This window comes from Neopsephotus bourkii, unplaced genomic scaffold, assembly GCF_033783945.1.
Source record: "Neopsephotus bourkii isolate Nb327-2 ecotype Australia unplaced genomic scaffold, CSIRO-AGI_Nbou_v1 NB_787, whole genome shotgun sequence".
NCBI classification, from domain to species: Eukaryota; Metazoa; Chordata; class Aves; order Psittaciformes; family Psittacidae; genus Neopsephotus; species Neopsephotus bourkii.
This window is the reverse complement of record NW_026901283.1, coordinates 660,148-676,511: the sequence shown is the minus strand read 5'-3', so window position 1 is coordinate 676,511 and position 16,364 is coordinate 660,148. Positions and strand designations below refer to the sequence as shown.

Below are 16,364 nucleotides of genomic sequence, written 5' to 3'. Positions count from 1 at the left end.
GGAAAAGCCTTCTGGCTCCGTAATGAATCAAAAGATAAATGCTTTGCAAAGGAAAATAGAGAGATAAAACTGATGAAAAAACCCCAAACCACCAAATTTCTCTCAACACCTTGTATTCCGGGGTCTTCATAAAGTCCACTGAGAGCCAGACTAGACCGATTTCAATGATGTCAGTAATAGTGGCAGAGACTGGTTTTATAAGACCAGACATTCTCCTGATTTTTCAAAGCACTGTAAAAGCATTTAAAAAGGCAAACAAACGAACACCTAAAAAAACTCCCTAGACAATACCTTTATGATATGGGCGATTAATGTTATGCGGGCACAGCAAGCTAGGAAACCTCAGAGCAGAAGTTAGCTACGACTGCCTTGTCAGTGGTGCCATGCTCTGGGTATTTGGAGCCATAGCTCTGGGGAGGTTAAGCTTTGCCATCGCAGGACATGTTATGCACCCTGTATCTCTGAGTCTCATTCTCTGAAACTAAACTTAATTTGTTCCAGATTTTTTTCAGTTTTTAGTTGAAACAAGGTTTTCAGTTTTCAGGAGATTTCACAGATGGTGAAATATCTGTCTTAGGTTTCAAAGATCACTTTTTTGCCTCTATGGCCATCACCAACAGCTAGTGTAGCAGAGGGGTTGCACATAAGTTTGGAGACACCAGCATCCCTGCCGCACGTTGCAGGTTACAATAACAGCCCTTCAGGATTAAACCCAGGAAGAGAGGTAATATCAAACTATATATCATCATGGAATTGTCTTCCATGGATTTGTTACAAATACAGAAAACCAGCACAGAATATGCATGCAATAATGCTGAGCAATCTGACTACCTATTTTAATGACTTCAGGGAATTCTTAGTACAAGTGGACTAAATGAAATAAAATGAGAGACAAAGGGAAATTTTTTACAAATATACAAAACCCTGGCTTGGATTTAGTATCTTTTCCATTCATCAGTACTGGGGAGGAGTAAAATCACACATCATCTTCTGTTTCAGTACAAAGACAACTAAATAGCACATACTATAAAGTATTAAAAGTTTAAGCATCCCTGCTCAGTACTGTTTGTTTTAGTGAGGGTTTTTTAACCCATTGTGTCTTAAAGTGTACCTTAGACCCTAGGAGTAAGAATCAGGAGACACGCATGATGCCATATACCACAGGTAAATCTGCACTTCAGATATCCTGTCTTCTGAATCAAAATAATTCCCATTTCTAACCCCCTTTCTAGATATGCTCTCAATGTGCACCATTGCATTGTTATGTTTGTAAGCGTGCCAACAGAGGAAGTGTCAGTCTGACATTTGGTATTTGTGAGGGAGGTCTTTACTCTGCATGATCTAATGCCATTGTTTTTTATCTGTAGATGATAGGACCACCGGGACCACCAGGGCCACATGGTCCTCCAGGCCCCATGGTAAGCTTGGGAGGAAGAGCTCTCTTGTCATTTTAATACCTGGTTAGTAAAGTGCTAGGAGAGTTTGTGACCACTACAGAAGGACCTAACTTAGGGCCTTTTCTGCATGTCTTAAAATTCATAGGAACTAGAGAAACAAACTGAAGCTGCCTATGTTAGTATTAACACACTAGTGGTCTGGTTCATTCTATGAATCACATGTTTGCAGTTGCTTTATTGACAGCTGCATTTCATTTGTGAGGACAAAAATACAGGTGCAGCTTGCACCCCTGTAAAGCAACAAACTCTTAAAAATTTGTGGCATATTTTCATAATGAAATAAATATCTTTATTTCTAGGGACCTCATGGACTGCCTGGCCCAAAGGTAAATCAATGGCTGCCTTGAATAGCCATGTTCTTAATGTCTGCAAAGTGTCCTGTTTTGTTCTTTAACTCATGCAGCTATGTTTTGTCTTTTGTCTCATTTAATAAATGTTCTTGATATTCTTAAACCTTAAAGCAGATTTTAATATTAAGATAGCTTAAAAGCTTTTAAAATTTTCCGCGATTGTTTCTGTGTAGTAATTCTCCTAGGGAGTGGCCATTTTTTGCATTAGTATTTGAAATGTGGCACTAAGTTAATGCAATCCTATTTATGGGCAAGTTACCACTGCATTTGCAACTGGAATTACTTTTGAACATAGAAGTATGTTGCATACTCAGGAAATGGAGTCAGATAAGCTTCTTTATTTATATACTTTCACATCTCCTGCTTCTTTCAGTATGAGTGGCCTTTCACCTTCCTAGGGGCCATGTACTTTGCTGACCAGTTCCTTCACACATTATGCAAACTCCCCATTACAAACTCATGTGTGTATTTTCATGTTTTCCAACCTAGAATCCCTGATCAGGCAGGTCTGCAATACAATTCAAACTTTTTCCACAGTACACTGCCTGGAGATACACTGTAGGGACTCTAAGCCCATGAAAATAGATCAGGAGGGAAGCAGGTTTTGGCAAAGTCGGAATATTTTAATTTGTACTGTAATTCAGTAAGCACAAGTAAACTAAAATCTAATGTGACACTATAGCCTAGCATTCACCTAGGGGCAGTGGTGTTCTCAGGCATGATCATTTTAATTCACTGTGGCTTCTTTATCAAATGCACCTTTCTCAAAAAAAGTAAGTAAGTAAGAGGAGGAGGGTGGTTTTGGTTTAGAATTTGGATTTTGTTTGTGTTTTTAAAGTGCAAGACAGAAACTCACAGGTTTGACTCCATATGAGACTGTTAATGTTACCTTGGCGTAAGAAGCCTGACTCATGAATCATTTTTTGACGTCAAGTCTGTTCCATCTTAGCACCAGCCCTGCCTTACATCAGACTTCTGGCCTAAGACTCAGGCTTTTGTGAGATTTCCAGGTCTGTTTCCAAAACTTCAGCATTTTCAGTGCTACTGCTCTAAAAGTCACATTGTGTTGAATAGAAAAAAGCAGAAATGGCTACTTAGGCAGGGTGCAAAGCAGGCAGGCAATATCTGGAGTTACTTAAAGCAGCAGATTTGATTCTACTGAGATTTTTTTTTTTCTTTTTAAATATGAATATGATATAAGGTAACATAATACATCAAAGAGAAATGTAGGAACAAGGCCATGGGGAGCAGTCTGGATGAAATACCCACATATTTCTGTTCCCCAAAAGAAACACGTGTGGTCAGTATTCTTTTTGACCGGGCAGCTCTCATGATAGCGTAGTGTTTCATGATGCAAGAATAATTTACTGGCAGCTCCAAGCCCACCATTATCCTCTTAGTGATGTTTAATGTAATAGGCTATGCAACGTCTAACAATCACAACAAGTGCCATATTTTGTATTTTAAAATTTCTCTGTATGAACACAGAAACTATGGATCTCCTGGATAGCTTGGCATTGTATAACCTATACTGATTCTTTAAACTTGTTACTGTTTAATTACTTGTGCTTAAAGGTTTAAAATATCTTTATGTAAGATTTTGTTGCAAATTCCAGTTTGCTGTAGGAAAAAATATTGCTTCCTTACAAAATCTACTTTTCAGGAGATCCCACTACGGAAACCTGAGGGTTTGAGACTTACTTTTCTGAAAGTTTTCTTTCAGTTTGATTTGTCTGTATTGGAATTTGAGGAAATTCCAAAAACCCGTAAAACTCACACTTAATTCAAACCATCTAACTGTAGTGATAATTATTAGGGAAAAAAAAAAATCAAAAGAATCAGTTAATCATAAATTTCCTGTAGCTTTTTTTCATGCAGATTTTTAATCTCCAGCAGACACCTCCCAAGTGCTTTTGCTCAGTATTGTATCAGTATGTAAATTAACAGTAAGCTGAGAAGGCTGAATTTGTGTCCTTGTTTCAAACTGGAATATGCAACCATTTCTGAGACTGGCTTCTTCTATCCAAGCTTAAGCACCCATTATAGCACCAAAAATATGGCATTTATACTTTTACGTTTAGGGTGAACCAGGGTTAAATGGTCTTAAAGGATTGAAGGGTGAACCAGGTCAAAAGGGTGACAGAGGGCCCCTTGGTCTTCCAGTAAGTAAAAATCCCCAACTACTCAATCTCAGTGCAAATAACAAGCTTCTCTTTCTACTCCTGATGAACAACTCTGATTTACTCAACAGTATACACAGAATATACCATGTCTGAGCAGAGCATGTCTTGTTTTGTTTTAGCCCAGATGTGTGCTATCATCCATAGTAATGACCTGTAACACCCAGTGCTGTCAGGGTTTTTTTGTTATGTGTCAGTTGAATGTGTTCAGTGTCACAGGGATGCTATCACCACCATTACATCATGTTGTTATTTGAGTGTTGTATGGTGTTTGTGTTAAAAAAGGAATCTTCCCTTTTACCCCATCTCCCCAGTTATTCATCCACTGATTGTACTTCTGCAGTTAAAATGGAGAAGTCTAACTGAGGAAAGTTAAAAATTGGTTCAGGGATTTTCTGTTTATTTACTTTCCTCATTCACTAGAGATGGTGGATTGTTACTCTTGTATTGTTCTTTAGAAAATTTCCATTCTGAGTGTTTGGCATAAATTTTGTATTACAAATAAATGAAGGACCTTAAAAATAAATTTTCATGTTTCATGTTCACATTATGATTCTTAAAATTTAGGTTGACAAAACAGAAAAGAGTTTGTGTGTTTGAAAGCACTCTGAAAAGTTAGTTGGTTGGTTTTTTTCCCCACAGAAAGAGTTCAATTTTCCTTTTAGGATTACTCTGTGTGATTACATTCTTAATAACAAAACAGAGGAAAAAGATTTAGTTGACCCAAAGGAACGCAAACCCCTCTGATTAATATTTTCAAGAATTATGTACAGGGTCCCTGGTCAAGGTCAGCTTCACTGAGAATTTTAATTATTTTTTGGGGGAAAAAAAAGAAAATCATTTGCCAGTTACCAGTTACCGTTAAGTAGAGAGGGAGCTGTGCAGGTCTGAGACAACCCCCTGAAAATAACTAAAAGGAAGAAGGACTTTTCAGTTCTGCCAGAAATGTATTTTTCTAACCCAGAACAAACTATTCTATTATTTTTTCAAATTTTCATATTCTTGTCTTGCTCCTTAAGGCTTTTTCTAATCATTTTAGAGAGCAAGGTGTTTGACTTCCTAAAAACGGCTCATTTTAACTGTTAATGAGTTGGGGTTGGGTTTTTTAATTTTGGAGGTTTGGGGGGCTTAGGGATTGGAGTTTTTGGGGCCCAGATTATTTCTAATGTCCCAAATAGTTTTGGTCCCTCTAGTCCCAGCATTACTGCCAGCAGTCTGGGATTGTCGAGATCCTTCGTTGCTCTTCTGTTATTCACATAAAATCCAGCAGAGGTCATCCCGTCCCCAAGGATGCTGGAGCAAATAGCCCGAAGTGCCGGGTGCTGCCCACTTGCAGCCCCTGTGTGTGCTCTAAGCTGGGAACACTTTGGGAAAACAGGAAATGTGATTGTCTCCTGGGATCTTAGAAATGAATGAGGCCATTGTAATCAGGATCCAGATTTTTTTTTGCTGCATGATGCAATATTCTTGCACTTAAATATTTCCTATCATAGTTAGCATATATTTTTCTTTCTTTGTGTAGTATAGGATTCAATGTTGTCATTATTTACAAATTAGAAAGCATGCAAGTAAAGCACAAGGTAAATATTTGTGTGTTAAGGCTCAGAAACACCCTAACATCTGGTGTTTGTAGCACTCCTATAGCTTGACATTATTCTGATCTAATGTACTGTGACGTGAAGGCAAGGGTGGGTCAGAGATGTTACGCTGATGCGAGAACAGAATCAGGCTCTTGATGTCTTATGTGAATTTTTAACTAACATGCTGTAGTAATGTGATACCCATTTCAAAACCCTGTCACAACTTGCACTGTACGTTTGAATTATGTTTATTCATCAGCATCACTTACTAATCTCACGTTCTTGTCATTCGTGTTGTACCCATCATCCATGCTTCCACCTAACCACACAGGGAGCATCTGGCTTAGACGGAAAGCCAGGATCCCGGGTGAGTCCCTTGTCTTTCTGTGTCGCTCTTCATTACAGAGCCTATGTTCTGTCCAGCACCTCACGCACTGCATAGAGGAAGGAAGGCCAAATGCTGCAGGCATTTTTCATGGTGCATAAGAGGGGACTTTGGGCAAACTCTTAGAGTGATACAAGTGGGAAGGAGAATGCAACCCTCTGTAGAAGGAGCTCTGAATCCTAAAAGGCAGTTTGGTTTTGATTTTTGGTTGGACAGCTGCCTTGGTTGGGGTGCTTATTTTCCTGAGTAAGGTTAGGGATTAGTTTACATAGGAAGACATACTTGTTCAATGCTAATATGGAATCAGCAAAACAGATGCAGACGTTCTGTGGCTGGGGTTCTGCCACAGGCACTTTCACATTAAACATAAACATTAAATCATTTGCTTTTAATAATGATAAAGAAATGGATAAAGTGAAAGAGGGATGGAGTTATGCATTTGAAGGCTTCTATAAGGTTCCTATTGATGAGTGCAACAGGTAAGTCCACCATACAGCTAGACATTTTCATTTAAAAAATAATCAATATTAAAACAAAACAAACCAAAGCAAACCCATAACTTTGGCACTTCCGTTTTTCCTGAGAAAATTTTTCAATAAATTTTAAATCTTTGTAAATCTAGTGACTTCCATGAATAAAGGAAAATCCAACTAGAAAAAAGATGGGTTACCTCATAGCCAGAGAGCTTATAGATGGAGTTTTGGAAGACAAATGGATTTGTTTGCCCATGTCCCATCACAGTTAAGTCTGAATTTTCTTCTGGTGAAGACTGATTCCATGTTAGTTCTTGGCTAGAAGACAGTTATTAAAAGTACGGACTTGTAAGAACAAGACCTCTCTTTTAACCTCTATTTCCTTTTGTAGGGTGTAGATGGCCCAGTTGGTCCCCATGGCCCTGCAGGTCCTAAAGGAGAGAGAGTAAGTATATGTTCTATGTGCTTCTCTTTACAAAGCAACCGCTGCCATGGCAAAATGTCATATGGCTGCTTACAGTGTGCCAGGATGTTGTTAAATATAACTGTATCTCCTCTGTTTAAGGATCAGCCCAGAACTGTATGTGCATTCTAGTTACACACATTTATCCGATTAAAGGTTGATTTTGTAACTCATAAACGCCAGAGAAGCTGCTATTTTGTAACGATTAATCCATAAGAAACTTACAGGACTTTCAAGTTCACAGTGCTACACAGAACATCATTTTGGTTGGTTTCATTATGTAGTGTAAGTGGATTGAGAGGACAAAGTGGGACAAAAGAAGATAGTGTGATCTGATTATATATGTATGCAACGGAAAAAAAAAAAAAAGAGTATTTTTCCCAATTTGTACTTAAATATTTTTATCTTAAAAAAATAATTTAAACTTTTCTCCCTCTCCCCTCCTTTTTTTTTTGTTTTTTTTTAGGCTTAGAAGATAGGAGTCCTCCTATTTCACTTGAAATATTCATAGTAATTTTTCTCCAGTGGAAATAGGATAAGGACGTTAATCTTTAACTGTGAGCCTGTCATCTTTAACAATACAACCATCAACTTGTACAACAAAACAAAAGATGATACCTTATACTGACTAAATCCTCCAAGGAGTTGACAGCCTAGAATTATGTCTCTGAATTTCTCACTTAAAAAACAGCTGTGATAAAACAACTTCAGATTGATATATTAAGGATGCAGCCATATGGCACAGGTCCAGTTAGCTTTAATAGTAGTACACCTGAGAAAGGTATGCATGACTTGATGATTCATTTTTAAAGAGCTCTGTGTTGAGAAATATATACAAGACATGCAACACAGTCCAAAACATAAACAGTAGCCTGTAGTCACCACTCAGGCTAGTTAACAGTCTGAAGGTCTTAGGTAAGTCTTTTTTTCAACTAGGACATAACTTTTTCTTCTATCAACTCTGTGAAGATAAAGTTGAACGTCATCTTCTGAACTTTGGGAAATAATTTTGATGGAGAAGCATATATAAATACTGTACTTTTATCCTCAGATCATAAGCTTTTGTCTTGAAGGATATGCATATGTACTACGAGTTGAAATTTATTTCAGAAACGATGTGCTGTAATATAAACTATTCTTCTAATGTATGTAAGAGAACTATAGTAGTGTTTTCCTTATGAAAGTATCCAAGGTCATAGTAAGTCATACACCTGCATCTCGAATCAGCCCTACCATGTCTGTTGACAAATCGTAATTACAAAGGGGACAGGAACTGCAGCAATGTAAATTGGTTCAATAATTGCACAGAGCACAGAGGGTCAGATCTGCAAAACTATGGAAACTAAAGTGTGCAAAAAATTCCTGCTCACCCAGCGTTTTCTGTATAGCTAAATGAATGGGAGGAAGTTCACAAGAAAGATGGAAGGGGTTTTTAACAAGCAACCAACTAGCAAGTTTATTGCTGTAATTGTTCATTTAGTTATTCATTACTGTTTGGGAAGAGAAGTTGTTTGTAGAATAATTATCTAGCAGGTGCCTGGCATTGATATATGTCTCATTATCTAAATAACAAATCATGTGGGTTTAATGCAGGTTTACACCTTGCATTTGCAACTTTTGAATGTGTTTATGTGAATGCAGAAGGAAAACATTTTTGCCTGCAAATTTCAGAAACTGACTTTTAATTAAAAATGGTACATGGTGCCACTGCTTACTGTCACTGGACAAGATCACATTTTGTCCATGCTAATAAGAAAAACCGTGGGCCAATATTAACCTAGAAGGGCACTAGTGATTTCTAATATGAAACATAACCACATTCTTAAAGCCACATTATTTAACATTTGGAAAGGCAATCTCGCTTTAAGAGAATACATGTAAAGTGCTGGTCGCTGTATATTTATGCCTCCTTAAAAGTAAAGGAAAGCAAGTATAATCAAACTGTGCCTACTGATTTCTTTTACAGAAATGAGGCAATGCTGAATTACTCTTCTTAGGTAGAACAGACTGTTGTGCAAATTAGGGTTGTTTGTTTTGTTTCCAATTTAGCTATTTAATTAAAATAGAAAACATTACTGAACCTTTGAACAAAACTTATTTAGATGGTGAAAAAGTAGACCAGAAAAATAATGCTTGTCACTAGAAAATAGAAAACCATGAATTTTAAAACAGATGTGATTAGCTCACTGTCTGAGCTTAACCATGTAATTTTTCCTCTAGACTTTAAACTATTCATTGAGCATTAAAAGCTGACACAGGATTTAACACCTCCCTCCTTAAGCATGATGTTGGTGAACTTTGCAACACTGTGGTTTTGTGCATTTCTTTTGGTAGAAATAGAAATGGCGATTAACCATTTGAATTAATATCATTTATTAGGCTGATCTCTTACAGTCCTTAAATTCTTTGGCTCTTCAGGTTTTACTGAGACCACCTTCATTAAATACAGGAGTTGATCATAATAGGCCTCTGAATCTGGCTGTGTACCTATTAATCTCACTTGTATATTTTCTTGAGAGAAAATTGAGAACATTAGTAAACAGATGAGCATCTTAAACTACTACTAGGGAAAGGGGACATGTAAACCTGAAGGCTAATGAGAGATGTATATCCAAATTCTTGTCTATCTAAAAGAAGCTGAAAGACAAAATTAATACTGATCTCCTGAAACCCTGGCCTTTATTGCAAGGATCTGGTTTTGAGCTTTGTTTTTGGCTCTCAGATGGAACACTGTCATCACTCTGCACGTTCTCTACTGGTAGAGAAAATGCATCCTGTTTAATTTGGTTAAAATGTTTGTCACCATGACAGTGCTATAAAATCCCTGTATCAGTCTTAATGGAGACACAAATTATGCAGCTTTATTCATGCAAATGGTAGTTTGTATCCATCCATGATTCAAGAGACTGAAGTGAAATAGGAGGCAAAACTGAAAGCTATGGTTTCTGTTCCTTGGGCACTGATGAGTTGTCATACAAAAAGATATTAAAAACCGTACTGAAGTTTGCGAATGTCTGTTTCCCTAAAGGAAATGCTTTATCCTGATGGCTGAGGGCAGTATACTTATGACAGTTCATCAATCTTATATAATCCGTATACATTCAGGACCTCATCTGATATTCCAAACACATTTCAGCATATGCTTTGTATTGGAGGCAAAAAAAAATGGGAGATGCATTTCTCTAAATATATTCTTACACAACAGATGAGATTATTTCCTAGACTGGTACATTCAGCATCTTTATGTCCACCATATGTTTAGCAATGTTACAGGCCTATCTTCAGAGAACCCTGTACAGTCATCCTTGCTGTTGGAGATTTTAAAGATACTTAACGAGACTTCACATATCTCAAGTAGTGACCAAACATTTTTGTAGCTGTTACATGCACGGGTCAGCACATCAGTTTCTTCTCAGAATAAAGATTTAAAGCTGCAAGGGATTTACTGTTCTGAAAATCAGCTGTTACTTCCCAATACCTCCTCTTGTTTTGCAAGGGCATCCTACCTAAGTGCTGCTCAGAAATGGCTGGAGATTATCAGAATCCAGAAAGATCAGACATTACACATGTAATCACCACTAGAGTAAAGTGAGCACAGACAGTGTTCACTATATAAAAATGTAAAGTATCTAAAATAGATCAAATGTCAGTTACTTTGTCGAGCTTCTTACTCCTGTGGTTATTCAAAACCAGGTTCAGACTCAGTTTATTCCTGTGCCTGCTTTTTTGTATCATCCAGTCAATAAAATTAAGACTTAGCAGCCCATTTTCAGAGCTGTGCTAAGGGACTTGGCTGTGCCAGTGATCACTGGTATTAATTAGACACACATCTACATCTCTGTCTTACATTTAATAACAGAGTAATGAATTAATAATGACTAGTAAATAATCTAGATTTGTGGAGGATTTTGTACACGACATTATCTCAAGAATTTAAGTGCAGCAACTGCTAGGATGAAAACCAACACTTCTGTAGGGTAGGAGCCTTGAACAACACCTTGCATTAGGTCATGTTAAGGAAAGGAGGTGAAGAAAGTATACAAATAACCCTGTATAACAAATTGAAGGTAGGAGCTTTGAAAATTGGAGGTGGTCAAGACTTTTTTTTTTAATCTCTTCAACATTTGGAGGAATTTAGTTCTCTCAAGAGAGTAGGGCTTTTTGCTGGACTTTATTCAGAAGGTGGCACCACAGTCTTAAACACATACTTATTTACCAACACTGCCACCCTAACAAGCTCACAGAAGGCTGTGCTTGCAGTTACTTGTGCTAATGTTAGCTGACTCAATCTTTATGAAGAACAATTGGAAAGCGCAGATGATTACTACAGTCAGCCTGAAATTTGTTGCCTTGAAATTTTATTTCATTTGGAAAAGTTTGCTCTATATTAAACTTGAAAAATTATTTTGGCAGCATCTCTCTGGAAATTGGCATTTTTTTCCATGGGTTTTTGAGCAAAATGAGATCAAACTTCAAGTACAGAATGAGATCAAACTTCAAGTACAGAATGATCTCTGCACTTGCTTGTCTTGCACATTAATACAGTTTTGATTTCATAAACCAGGGTATTAACATCACTAATCTAGAATCAAACAGAACAGTTAGCAACACAATACAGTGCATGGGATAATCTTCACAATGTCACTGTTGATAGCACTGCCTGCTTAAACACATTTGATTGGCACATTTTTGCCTGTCACTGTGCTGCATCTCAGCTGCTGTGGTGAACCTTGATGCTGCATGTCCTCAGTTTTCATTACAACATTGGCTTTTTATTGAGTTATAAGCTTAAAATTGAAATCAGTGCAAGTTCAGTTTAAAAAATATTTTCAGTTACAAATGTATTTAAAACCAAATATAGTATCATATACCCGAAAAGTTATTTTGCCTCAAAAGTAATACACATCACTTTTGACCCTTAATCATTTAATAAAAGTAAATTAGCTTGGCTGTTTTTCACTGAAAAGGTTTAGGAATGCATAAACTTTAACCTAAAGCACTTGATAGAGATCATTTCTATCTCATTCAGCCAATGTTTTTGTTTGCTTGTTCTGTAATCTTTTCTTAGGGTGAAAAGGGAACCACAGGTGACCCTGGACCCAGAGGACCATACGGCTTGCCTGTAAGTTGCACATAGTTTGTACACATTGTGCTTTTCATCACTCCTTGATTAAACTTTGTGTGCTTTATGACTGCTTTTCACCTAGCAATACAGCTCTTTGGAAAAAGCAAAGATAGATAATAATAATCCCTGACAGTGCAAGCTCACTGGTCTGTATTAGATTCCTGACCATGCACATGGTCATGCAAAAGTAATGAAACAAATCTGACATGAACCAGGAAGAGAGAGGAAATCCAGAATGCAAGTGCTCCTCTTTTGGCACCCTGGGGACCATGTGGCAGCGGCAGGAGTTCCGGATGAACCGCGGAAAGCTGCAGGTTTCTTTATGTCAATAAACTGCTTTGATTTCTGTGCTGCAAAGCTATTTCACCATTATACTTTTGGTTTGTTTGACACTTCAGAGACCAGTTTTGTTTTCATTTCTGTGCCATGTGCTGAGAAGCAATTTGGGAAGTTCATTGTTGATCATTTGTAGGTGGAGATGGTATGCTTTACATCAACCATTTAAAGATTATTATCCATTTCTAAAATATGAGTGAGAGCTTCCTTTGGCCTACAAGGACAGCCCAAATAAAACAGCTGACTTACTCTGTTTACTTTGCTGATGACTGGGTCAGTTGTGTACATATGCACATGCCTGTTCTGTACTTTGACACAAGAAAAGCCATGTAAATGTGCTTAGCCAGGCACAACCAGCCTTTGCAAGAGATTTGCAATGCTTCCATACCCTCTCCAGTCTAATCTGTTTAATTAATTAAAGATGGGATACAAATTTGTGGTTTAATTGGATCCGTTTAATTGGATCCATTTAATTGTATCAGGAGTCAATGAAAATTGGACAATGAAAAGGATAGTTTTCAGGCTCCATGGAGTGTTAAATTAGCTTGAGAGCATGTTCATCTGAGGGTCACTTTTGTGAGTTAAATAAAAACACAGTTTCTGTTTCCCTTTCCTGTGAACTAAAAATTAAACATAATATTTCATAATAGGCTTTTCTGTATTTTTATCTTGCTCCTGTAATCTGCATACAAAAAAAACTTTTACAGTCAAGCAAAATTTTACAGTCAAGTTATCAGTTCCTCAAAATGTTAAACACTGGCAGAAATGTCCTTCACTAACAGCCTTAGCATCATGGGGTACTGCTGTACAGAGGGAGCACAGAAGTCAGGCATCAAGGCAGCCATTGGTATCATAGTTTAGGGACACTAACATAGTTTATATGGTTCTTTGGCAGGGTAAAGATGGAGAGCCTGGCATTGATGTAAGTAATACGTATGATCAATACACTCACAATGGTAGGTAAGCATCTTTCAAGGAATAGCTTACTGAGCGTATCAACTTTGTTTCCATCTAGTGTGCATGCAGTACATAGAGTGTGCTAAATCAGCATTTGCTCTTTCTCTCTGATAAACAAAGATTATGCAATATACAGCCCTAATTGACAGACATCACCAGATACAGTGCTTAATAACACAAATAGGTGGTACTTTAGTAGTCAGTAGGCTGAAAAAACTGCACTTGGTAAAAAATATTCAGAATATTTGATTAAGTAAATTTATCCTAATTAAAGAGAATAATTCCATAACCTGTAAGTGATGTATTTCTTTCTTTGGCATGCTAAAAGGACTTACTGAAAGCCATTTCCTCTCGTCCTACACTGAAAGCCCTAGCTTGGAAGAGTCTTTTCCCGAATGTAGATATGCTATGTTGCATGGACTGTTGCCATTTTGAGTTACATTTCTTTCCATTGCTGACAAAATTACCAAATATTACGACTTGTCTTGCATACTCTTGTGTCCATGCATGCGTGCACACATAACACATATACATGTATACAGCATGTAGTGAAATCATCTCTTTTTTATATTTTCCAAGAGTATTTGAAAGCTTAACCTGCATGTGAATAAAAGTAGACCTGTCTTTGTCCATTTTGTTTTTATAGGGTTTCCCTGGTCCTCGAGGAGAAAAGGGTGATATAGGAGAAAAGGGAGAAAAGGTGACCAGTGTTAACTGTTTCTTGATTCCTCAGCCTAGTCACCTCCGCTGTCTTTATGCTATAAATTGTCCCATTAAAACTTATCTTTGTTTTTACTGTGTGCCAAAAGGCAGGTCACAGGTAGATGCTGAGCAAAATCATGAACAACCACAAAAATTTATGCACAGAACTAGTAATATCAACAAGCTGCTCCTGGGAGGTTCAGACTGGCTATTAGGAAAACCTTCTCCATTAGGAGGGCACTGGGACAGTTTACCCAGAGAGGTGGCTGAATCCACTGCAGTACCTGGTCTGGTCTGAAATAATGTAGGGTCGAATCCTGCTCAGGGTGGGAGGTTAGACCAGGCAACCCACAGAAGTCCCTTCCAATCAGACCTTCTGATTCTGTGTTTCCATGTGCAGCTAGAGATAAGTAGACAAAATACAGCCATCAGATTCTTAGAAGATCTCTGGAAGAAAATGTGGAAAGATAGTAAAACAGTTGGCTTACATAAATACATCATGTGAAAATGGGCAGCTCAGATTCTCACACTCAGGATGTAAAAACTAAATTTTAATCTCCTAGAGTCCAGCATGCTGCTTTTGCGTATTAGCTCATTATTCCCAGAGACTGACTGAATACCTCAAACACGGAACCTCCAGCTGCAAAAGAGCAAGGAAATCATGTGAGGAATGGTGTGTAGCCACAGACACAGTTAGATCTTTCTGGAGTCTGGTTGCAATTCAGGCTGCCAGTGTAGCCCTGTTCTCTTGGACTGTAAGACACATCTAGGAAATCTAGTGCTCCAACCCCCTAAAAATTAATGAGAAGGCAACACCTGTTTCTTGAGGAGAATGTATGGGATAAAGTACTTAACAAGTCTGACAGATATGTCAGAAACCACGTTATCTTATAGGCTTTTGGATTAAAAGGATTGCCAGGAAGTCTGTAGATTGAGAGCGGAGATGGAATCTCTGTCTTAAAAATTCTCAGACCATTCGAAGAAAATTAGAAGGCAAAGGAAGGTCTTTCTCAGTGAAAAATCAGGGAAGGTATAGCTGAGACTTCTGTCAAAGAAGCTTCTGTTGCACAGGTTTGATAGTTTTCCAGAAATGAGGGAATACTTGTATCTTGCTGCATCAATAGTTCCTTTTCCAAATGGAAGGCTGACTTTCGGAAGACAAAGTAATGCAATTAATGGAAGGTTTTGTTATAACAAATTTTCTCAGTTCTGATGTTTTTCTTTATGTAAGTTACTAATTATTTTTTACCAAATTGGTGTAGCAGCACCCATTTCATTAGAGATAAACCAGTTTACAAGTTGAGGGTCTAGCTCATGTTTTCTTGGTTTTTAAATATCCCTTACAGCATTATCTTAGGCTGACATTGTACACATTGAGATTAGCAAGTTTCTGCTTAAGAAATTTAAATTGTATTGCAAAAATATACATCATTACTAACATTCTGCTGAGGATCAGATGCTTGTTTTGTTCATAGACATGCTATGATAGGCAGGGAGTAAAACTTTATTTCTTCAGTTTCAGATGACTGCTAGACTGATGATTTTGGTTTTAGCATGTCAGTAGTTGTGCTACAGTGAAAGTCAGTCAGTGTTTGCATTATAATGTCTGCTTAACTTGGCTGTAAAAATAATTTGTAAAAGTGTTCTAACCCTTAATTAGTCATTTAAAAATACAGTTCAGGAGCTCTAAGCACGAAAAAGGTTTGTACAATTGATTGTGTATTTTCGAGCTACATGAAAAAAAGAACAAAAAAAACCCTCTTAGAAATGAAAAACTTTTAAGAAATGGTAGAGATTGTGTTATGGGGAGAGGGAGGGAAGGGGACCCTGATCCTAAATGTGCAGTCGTGTTTCTTGTTGACAGAAGAGTATGATGTGTTACAACAGGGGCTGAAAAGGCATCATCTTTTCCCCCCTACACTCTACATTGAGGAAAATCTCTGCATGTGATGACTGGAGATGCTCCAACCTGTTGTGGTTTAAGCCCAGGCAGAAACTCAGAACCATGCAGCCGTTTGCTCACCTTCATCACATGTAGATTCTCCATAACTCCTGTGCACCTCAGTAGTTCAGAGTAATAAGGTGAAGATTAAGAGACAAGAACTCAGTGTGGCAGAAAGTAGTAAAGTACTCAGAAAATCCAGACTTTTCTCTACACAGATGACTGCTGCATTGGTCTGAATAAGATCATAGATTTGCCTTGCGAAACTGGATGTTTAAATAGCTATCTGATGGCTTGTAACACGACAGAGAAATACAAGTCCTAAGAACATAAAAAAGGTAGAAACCGAACTGTACTGTTCATTTTCAGAATCATTTTGGAGTGTGTTCGTGCTCTGTGCTTGCGTGTACTCAG

The 16,364-nt window shown here is 37.6% G+C and overlaps 1 protein-coding gene and 1 long non-coding RNA gene across 2 annotated transcripts in view; one reads left to right on the top strand and one right to left on the bottom strand.

The window, feature by feature from the left end:
- The window catches only part of LOC133213161 (uncharacterized), a 403,544-nt gene that overhangs the window by 64,003 nt on the left and 323,177 nt on the right, over window positions 1-16,364 (bottom strand). The gene's annotated exons all lie outside the window — the stretch shown is intronic.
- Window positions 1-16,364, top strand: part of COL25A1 (collagen type XXV alpha 1 chain) — a 308,091-nt gene that overhangs the window by 283,972 nt on the left and 7,755 nt on the right. Inside the window, exons 29-34 of the mRNA XM_061355191.1 lie at window positions 1,368-1,418; window positions 1,757-1,783; window positions 6,817-6,870; window positions 11,957-12,010; window positions 13,245-13,271; window positions 13,953-14,006. Of these exons, the coding sequence (XP_061211175.1) occupies window positions 1,368-1,418; window positions 1,757-1,783; window positions 6,817-6,870; window positions 11,957-12,010; window positions 13,245-13,271; window positions 13,953-14,006 (267 nt within the window). The remainder of the gene's footprint in view (window positions 1-1,367; window positions 1,419-1,756; window positions 1,784-6,816; window positions 6,871-11,956; window positions 12,011-13,244; window positions 13,272-13,952; window positions 14,007-16,364) is intronic.